This window comes from Coregonus clupeaformis, chromosome 39 (assembly GCF_020615455.1).
Source record: "Coregonus clupeaformis isolate EN_2021a chromosome 39, ASM2061545v1, whole genome shotgun sequence".
Taxonomy (NCBI): Eukaryota; Metazoa; Chordata; class Actinopteri; order Salmoniformes; family Salmonidae; genus Coregonus; species Coregonus clupeaformis.
The window spans coordinates 10,362,355-10,371,397 of record NC_059230.1 but is presented as its reverse complement, the minus strand read 5'-3'; the positions used below and the strand labels follow the sequence as shown (position 1 = coordinate 10,371,397).

General features: G+C 45.7%; 1 protein-coding gene across 3 annotated transcripts in view; it reads right to left on the bottom strand.

The window, feature by feature from the left end:
* Positions 1-3,041: 3,041 nt before the first annotated feature.
* Positions 3,042-9,043, bottom strand: part of LOC121554604 (complement factor I) — a 137,496-nt gene continuing 131,494 nt past the window's right edge. For all 3 annotated transcript variants that reach the window (XM_045211890.1, XM_045211889.1, XM_045211888.1), the window contains one exon: positions 3,042-3,365. In XM_045211890.1, coding sequence (XP_045067825.1) covers positions 3,148-3,365 — 218 coding nt within the window. In that variant the 3' untranslated portion in view covers positions 3,042-3,147. The remainder of the gene's footprint in view (positions 3,366-9,043) is intronic.

The following is a 9,043-nucleotide window of genomic DNA, read 5'->3' as shown; positions in this document are numbered from 1 at the left end:
AAGGGACTGGATCTCCCTAGGAGTTAGGGTTAGGCATGAGAAACAAGGAGGTTTAGGGTTAGGACTCAGGCGTCAGGAACGGTTCATGTTAGGCATGGGGTTCAGAGAGGTTAGGGTTAGGACTCAGGGGTCAGGAACGGTTCATGTTAGGCATGGGGTTCAGAGAGGTTAGGGTTAGGACTCAGGGGTCAGGAACGGTTCATGTTAGGCATGGGGTTCAGAGAGGTTAGGGTTAGGACTCAGGGGTCAGGAACGGTTCATGTTAGGCATGGGGTTCAGAGAGGTTAGGGTAGGACTCAGGCGTCAGGAACGGTTCATGTTAGGCATGGGGTTCAGAGAGGTTAGGGTAGGACTCAGGCGTCAGGAACGGTTCATGTTAGGCATGGGCTTCAGAGAGGTTAGGGTTAGGGTTAGGGCTCAGGCCTCAGGGTTAGGGCCATACCAGGCCAGGCCATACCAGGCCAGGCCATACCAGGCCAGGCCATACCAGGCCAGGCCATACCCAGGCCAGGCCAGGCCAGACCAGGCCAGGCCACCAGGCCAGGCCAGGCCAGACCAGGCCAGGCCACACCAGGCCAGGCCACACCAGGCCAGGCCACACCAGGCCAGGCCACAGCCACACCAGGCCAGGCCACACCCAGGCCAGGCCAACCAGGCCAGGCCACACCAGGCCAGGCCAACCAGGCCAGGCCACACCAGCCAGGCCACACCAGGCCAGGCCACACCAGGCCAGGCCACACCAGGCCAGGGCCACACCAGGCCAGGCCAGGCCACACCAGGCCAGGCCACACCAGGCCAGGGCCAGGCCACACCAGGCCAGCCACACCAGGCCAGGCCAGGGCCACACCAGGCCAGGCCACACCAGGCCAGGCCACACCAGGCCAGGCCACAGCAGGCCAGGACCACACCAGGCCAGGCCAGGGCCATACCAGGCCAGGCCACACCAGGCGAGCGGCCAGACCAGGCCAGGACCACACCAGGCCAGGCCAGGCCACACCACCAGGGCCAGAGCCACACCAGGCCAGGCCAGACCAGGCCAGGGCCACAGCCACACCAGGCCAGGCCACACCAGGCCAAGGCCACAGCCATACCCAGGCCAGGCCATACCAGGCCAGGGCCAGGCCATACCAGGCCAGGCCACAGCCACACCAGGCCAGGCCATACCAGGCCAGGCCACACCAGGCCAGGCCACACCAGGCCAGGCCAGACCAGGGCCACACCAGGCCAGGCCATACCAGGCCAGGCCAGGCCACACCAGGCCAGGCCACCCCAGGCCAGGCCATGGCCACACCAGCCAGGGCCACACCAGGGCCAGGCCATACCAGGGCCACACCAGGCCAGGCCACACCAGGCCAGGCCATACCAGGCCAGGCCAGGACCAGGCCACACCAGGCCAGGCCATACCAGGCCAGGCCAGGCCATACCCAGGCCAGGCCACACCAGGCCAGGCCAGGGCCACACCAGGCCAGGCCACAGCCACACCCAGGCCAGGCCACACCAGGCCAGGCCACACCAGGCCAGGCCAGTGCCACACCAGGCCAGGCCAGGCCACACCCAGGCCAGGCCACACCAGGCCAGGCCACACCCAGGCCAGGCCACACCCGGGCCAGGCCAGGGCCACACCAGGCCAGGCCATACAGGCCAGGCCACACCAGGCCAGCCACCCAGGCCAGGCCAGACCAGGCCAGGGCCATACCAGGGCCAGGGCCAGACCAGGCCAGGGCCACACCAGGCCAGGCCATACCAGGCCAGGACCACACCAGGCCAGGCCAGACCAGCGGCCAGGCCACACCAGGCCAGGCCAACCAGGCCAGGCCAGCCACACCAGGCCAGGCCAGGCCACACCAGGCCAGGCCACACCAGGCCAGGCCACACCAGGCCAGGGCCAACACCCAGGCCAGGCCAGGCCATACCAGGCCAGGCCACACCAGGCCAGGCCACACCAGGCCAGGCCACACCAGGCCAGGCCAGGCCAGGCCACCACACCAGGCCAGGCCACAAGGCCAGGCCAGGCCACACCCAGGCCAGGGCCACACCAGGCCAGGCCATACTAGGCTAGGGCTATACCAGGTTAGGCCATACTAGGGTAGGGTATGGTTATACTAGGTTTAGGGTTATACTAGGGTTAGGGTTATACTAGGGTTAGGGTTATACTAGGGTTAGGGTTAGGGTTATACTGTGTGTGTGTGTGAGAGAGAGTAAGAGAATGAGAGAGAGCTTTTAAAGGGACAGTTCATATATGCAGGAAAACTTTACCATAAACCCTTTACTAAAAATAAAACAAACATCAAATCAATAAATAAAATAACAGGACCAAACAACTGGGCTCTCAAGTTCTTTATTGACATCATCCAGCATAAGCAACTTATAACATTGTAATAATGGTTTATTACTATGTATTATGTATGAATAGGCTATATGACTAATCTCTGGACCTGGAAGCCAGTTCAACTGCTTGTTTTCATTGTTCCTCTTTAACCAGGGACTGATTTAGACCTGGGACACCAGGTGGGTGATTCCCCTCTAATCAGGGACTGATTTAGACCTGGGACACCAGGTGGGTGATTCCCCTCTAACCAGGGACTGATTTAGACCTGGGACACCAGGTGGGTGATTCCCCTCTAACCAGGGACTGGTTTAGACCTGGGACACCAGGTGGGTGATTCCCCTCTAACCAGGGACTGATTTAGACCTGGGACACCAGGTGGGTGATTCCCCTCTAATCAGGGACTGATTTAGACCTGGGACACCAGGTGGGTGATTCCCCTCTAATCAGGGACTGGTTTAGACCTGGGACACCAGGTGGGTGATTCCCCTCTAATCAGGGACTGGTTTAGACCTGGGACACCAGGTGGGTGATTCCCCTCTAATCAGGGACTGGTTTAGACCTGGGACACCAGGTGGGTGATTCCCCTCTAACCAGGGACTGATTTAGACCTGGGACACCAGGTGGGTGATTCCCCTCTAATCAGGGACTGGTTTAGACCTGGGACACCAGGTGGGTGATTCCCCTCTAATCAGGGACTGGTTTAGACCTGGGACACCAGGTTGGTGATTCCCCTCTAATCAGGGACTGGTTTAGAATGGGACAACAGAAAAGCAGCAGTAACAGTAACATGTGAAATACCCTCCTGGTCTATATCAACATCACAGGTTGTATTTAGTGATAGCAGCCCAGCCAGTGTGAGTGCGGATCCACTCAAAGTAGTGTGCTACTTTAGTGTACACTCCAGGGTACCTGGCCTGCCCACACTTCTCCCCCCAGGAGATGATACCCCAGAGGTAGGAGATACCTAGAGAGTCCTGACACACCAGAGGACCTCCATAATCCCCCTGGCACGAGTCCACCTGGCCCTCCAGATCACCTACACACAGACACGTACACAAGCAGGTAAGAGATAGAGAGGGTTAATTCAGTATAAATAGTCAGAGAGAGAGGGTTAATTCAGTATAAATAGTCAGAGAGGGTTAATTCAGTATAAATAGTCAGAGAGAGAGAGAGGGTTAATTCAGTATAAATAGTCAGAGAGAGAGAGGGTTAATTCAGTATAAATAGTCAGATAGAGAGAGAGGGTTAATTCAGTATAAATAGTCAGAGAGAGAGAGGGTTAATTCAGTATAAATAGTCAGAGAGAGAGAGAGGGTTAATTCAGTAGAAATAGTCAGATAGAGAGAGGGTTAATTCAGTATAAATAGTCAGATAGAGAGAGGGTTAATTCAGTATAAATAGTCAGAGAGAGAGGGTTAATTCAGTATAAATAGTCAGAGAGAGAGAGGGTTAATTCAGTATAAATAGTCAGATAGGGTTAATTCAGTATAAATAGTCAGAGAGAGAGAGGGTTAATTCAGTATAAATAGTCAGAGAGAGAGAGAGGGTTAATTCAGTATAAATAGTCAGAGAGAGAGAGGGTTAATTCAGTATAAATAGTCAGATAGAGAGAGAGGGTTAATTCAGTATAAATAGTCAGAGAGAGAGAGGGTTAATTCAGTATAAATAGTCAGAGAGAGAGAGAGGGTTAATTCAGTAGAAATAGTCAGATAGAGAGAGAGGGTTAATTCAGTATAAATAGTCAGAGAGAGAGGGTTAATTCAGTATAAATAGTCAGAGAGAGAGAGGGTTAATTCAGTATAAATAGTCAGAGAGAGAGAGGGTTAATTCAGTATAAATAGTCAGAGAGGGAGAGGGTTAATTCAGTATAAATAGTCAGAGAGGGTTAATTCAGTATAAATAGTCAGAGAGAGAGAGGGTTAATTCAGTATAAATAGTCAGATAGAGAGGGTTAATTCAGTATAAATAGTCAGAGAGAGAGAGGGTTAATTCAGTATAAATAGTCAGAGAGGGTTAATTCAGTATAAATAGTCAGATAGAGAGAGAGGGTTAATTCAGTATAAATAGTCAGAGAGAGAGAGAGGGTTAATTCAGTATAAATAGTCAGAGAGAGAGAGAGGATTAATTCAGTATAAATAGTCAGAGAGAGAGAGAGAGGGTTAATTCAGTATAAATAGTCAGAGAGAGAGAGGGTTAATTCAGTATAAATAGTCAGAGAGAGAGAGGGTTAATTCAGTATAAATAGTCAGAGAGGGTTAATTCAGTATAAATAGTCAGATAGAGAGAGAGGGTTAATTCAGTATAAATAGTCAGAGAGAGAGAGAGGATTAATTCAGTATAAATAGTCAGAGAGAGAGAGAGAGAGTTAATTCAGTATAAATAGTCAGAGAGAGAGAGGGTTAATTCAGTATAAATAGTCAGAGAGGGTTAATTCAGTATAAATAGTCAGATAGAGAGAGAGGGTTAATTCAGTATAAATAGTCAGAGAGAGAGAGAGGGTTAATTCAGTATAAATAGTCAGATAGAGAGAGAGGGTTAATTCAGTATAAATAGTCAGAGAGAGAGAGGGTTAATTCAGTATAAATAGTCAGAGAGAGAGAGGGTTAATTCAGTATATATAGTCAGAGAGAGAGAGGGTTAATTCAGTATAAATAGTCAGAGAGAGAGGGTTAATTCAGTATAAATAGTCAGATAGAGAGAGGGTTAATTCAGTATAAATAGTCAGAGAGAGAGGGTTAATTCAGTATAAATAGTCAGAGTGAGAGAGAGGGTTAATTCAATATAAATAGTCAGAGAGAGAGAGAGGGTTAATTCAGTATAGATAGTCAGAGAGAGAGAGAGGGTTAATTCAGTATAAATAGTCAGAGAGAGAGAGGGTTAATTCAGTATAAATAGTCAGATAGAGAGAGGGTTAATACAGTATAAATAGTCAGATAGAGAGAGGGTTAATACAGTATAAATAGTCAGATAGAGAGAGAGTTAATTCAGTATAAATAGTCAGAGAGAGAGAGGGTTAATTCAGTATAAATAGTCAGAGAGAGAGAGAGAGGGTTAATTCAGTATAAATAGTCAGAGAGAGAGAGAGGGTTAATTCAGTATAAATAGTCAGAGAGAGAGAGAGGGTTAATTCAGTATAAATAGTCAGAGAGAGAGAGGGTTAATTCAGTATAAATAGTCAGATAGAGAGAGAGGGTTAATTCAGTATAAATAGTCAGAGAGAGAGAGGGTTAATTCAGTATAAATAGTCAGAGAGAGAGAGAGGGTTAATTCAGTAGAAATAGTCAGATAGAGAGAGAGGGTTAATTCAGTATAAATAGTCAGAGAGAGAGGGTTAATTCAGTATAAATAGTCAGAGAGAGAGAGGGTTAATTCAGTATAAATAGACAGAGAGAGAGAGGGTTAATTCAGTATAAATAGTCAGAGAGGGAGAGGGTTAATTCAGTATAAATAGTCAGAGAGGGTTAATTCAGTATAAATAGTCAGAGAGAGAGAGGGTTAATTCAGTATAAATAGTCAGATAGAGAGGGTTAATTCAGTATAAATAGTCAGAGAGAGAGAGGGTTAATTCAGTATAAATAGTCAGAGAGGGTTAATTCAGTATAAATAGTCAGATAGAGAGAGAGGGTTAATTCAGTATAAATAGTCAGAGAGAGAGAGAGGGTTAATTCAGTATAAATAGTCAGAGAGAGAGAGAGGATTAATTCAGTATAAATAGTCAGAGAGAGAGAGAGAGGGTTAATTCAGTATAAATAGTCAGAGAGAGAGAGGGTTAATTCAGTATAAATAGTCAGAGAGAGAGAGGGTTAATTCAGTATAAATAGTCAGAGAGGGTTAATTCAGTATAAATAGTCAGATAGAGAGAGAGGGTTAATTCAGTATAAATAGTCAGATAGAGAGAGAGGGTTAATTCAGTATAAATAGTCAGAGAGAGAGAGAGGATTAATTCAGTATAAATAGTCAGAGAGAGAGAGAGAGAGTTAATTCAGTATAAATAGTCAGAGAGAGAGAGGGTTAATTCAGTATAAATAGTCAGAGAGGGTTAATTCAGTATAAATAGTCAGATAGAGAGAGAGGGTTAATTCAGTATAAATAGTCAGAGAGAGAGAGAGGGTTAATTCAGTATAAATAGTCAGAGAGAGAGAGGGTTAATTCAGTATAAATAGTCAGAGAGAGCAAAGGTTAATTCACTATATATCGTCAGAGAGAGAGACTGTTAATTCAGTATAAATAGTCACCGAGAAAAGGTAAATTCAGTATAAATAGTCAGAGAGGGTTAATTCAGTATAAATAGTCAGAGAGAGAGGGTTAATTCAACATAAATAGTCAGAGAGAGAGAGGGTTAATTCAGTATATATCGTCAGAGAGAGAGATGGTTAATTCAGTATAAATAGTCAGAGAGAGAGAGGGTTAATTCAGTATAAATAGTCAGAGAGAGAGGGTTAATTCAGTATAAATAGTCAGAAAGAGAGAGGGTTAATTCAGTATAAATAGTCAGATAGAGAGGGTTAATTCAGTATAAATAGTCAGAGAGAGAGAGGGTTATTTCAGTATAAATAGTCAGAGAGGGTTAATTCAGTATAAATAGTCAGATAGAGAGAGAGGGTTAATTCAGTATAAATAGTCAGAGAGAGAGAGGGTTAATTCAGTATAAATAGTCAGAGAGAGAGGGTTAATTCAGTATAAATAGTCAGATAGAGAGGGTTAATACAGTATAAATAGTCAGAGAGAGAGAGAGGGTTAATTCAGTATAAATAGTCAGAGAGAGAGAGAGGGTTAATTCAGTATAAATAGTCAGAGAGAGAGGGTTAATTCAGCATAAATAGTCAGAGAGAGACAGAGAGAGTGTGAGAGAGAGACTGTTAATTCAGTATAAATAGTCACAGAGAAAAAGTAAATTCAGTATAAATAGTCAGAGAGAGAGGGTTAATTCAGTATATATCGTCAGAGAGAGAGAGAGGGTTAATTCAGTATAAATAGTCAGAGAGAGAGAGGGTTAATTCAGTATAAATAGTCAGAGAGAGAGAGAGGGTTAATTCAGTATAAATAGTCAGAGAGAGAGAGAGGGTTAATTCAGTATAAATAGTCAGAGAGAGAGAGGGTTAATTCAGTATAAATAGTCAGAGAGAGAGATGGTTATTTCAGTATAAATAGTCAGAGAGGGTTAATACAGTATAAATAGTCAGAGAGAGAGAGTGGGTTAATTCAGTATAAATAGTCAGAGAGAGAGAGGGTTAATTCAGTATAAATAGTCAGATAGAGAGAGGGTTAATTCAGCATAAATACAGTGGGGGAAAAAAGTATTTAGTCAGCCACTAATTGTGCAAGTTCTCCCACTTAAAAAGATGAGAGAGTCCTGTAATTTTCATCATAGGTACACGTCAACTATGACAGACAAATTGAGATTTTTTTCTCCAGAAAATCACATTGTAGGATTTTATGAATTTATTTGCAAATTATGGTGGAAAATAAGTATTTGGTCTCCTACAAACAAGCAAGATTTCTGGCTCTCACAGACCTGTAACTTCTTCATTAAAAGGCTCCTCTGTCCTCCACTCGTTACCTGTATTAATGGCACCTGTTTGAACTTGTTATCCGTATAAAAGACACCTGTCCACAACCTCAAACAGTCACACTCCAAACTCCACTATGGCCAAGACCAAAGAGCTGTCAAAGGACACCAGAAACAACATTGTAGACCTGCACCAGGCTGGGAAGACTGAATCTGCAATAGGTAAGCAGCTTGGTTTGAAGAAATCAACTGTGGGAGCAATTAGTAGGAAATGGAAGACATACAAGACCACTGATAATCTCCCTCGATCTGGGGCTCCACGCAAGACCTCACCCAGTGGGGACAAAATGATCACAAGAACAGTGAGCAAAAATCCCAGAACCACACGGGGGGACCTAGTGAATGACCTGCAGAGAGCTGGGACCAAAGTAACAAAGCCTACCATCAGTAACACACTACGCCGCCAGGGACTCAAATCCTGCAGTGCCAGACGTGTCCCCCTGCTTAAGTCAGTACATGTCCAGGCCCGTCTGAAGTTTGCTAGAGTGCATTTGGATGATCCAGAAGAGGATTGGGAGAATGTCATATGGTCAGATGAAATCAAAATATAACTTTTTGGTAAAAACTCAACTCGTCGTGTTTGGAGGACAAAGAATGCTGAGTTGCATCCAAAGAACACCATACCTACTGTGAAGCATGGGGATGGAAACATCATGCTTTGGGGCTGTTTTTCTTCAAAGGGACCAGGACGACTGATCCGTGTAAAGGAAAGAATGAATGGGGCCATGTATCATGAGATTTTGAGTGAAAACCTCCTTCCATCAGCAAGGGCATTGAAGATGAAACGTGGCTGTGTCTTTCAGCATGACAATGATCCCAAACACACCGCCCGGGCAACGAAGGAGTGGCTTCGTAAGAAGCATTTCAAGGTCCTGGAGTGGCCTAGCCAGTCTCCAGATCTCAACCCCATAGAACATATTTGGAGGGAGTTGAAAGTCCGTGTTGCCCAGCGACAGCCCCAAAACATCACTGCTCTAGAGGAGATCTGCATGGAGGAATGGGCCAAAATACCAGCAACAGTGTGTGAAAAACCTTGTGAAGACTTACAGAAAACGTTTGACCTGTGTCGAGAAACTTTTGTTATTGACCAAATACTTATTTTCCACCATAATTTGCAAATAAATTCATTAAAAATCCTACAATGT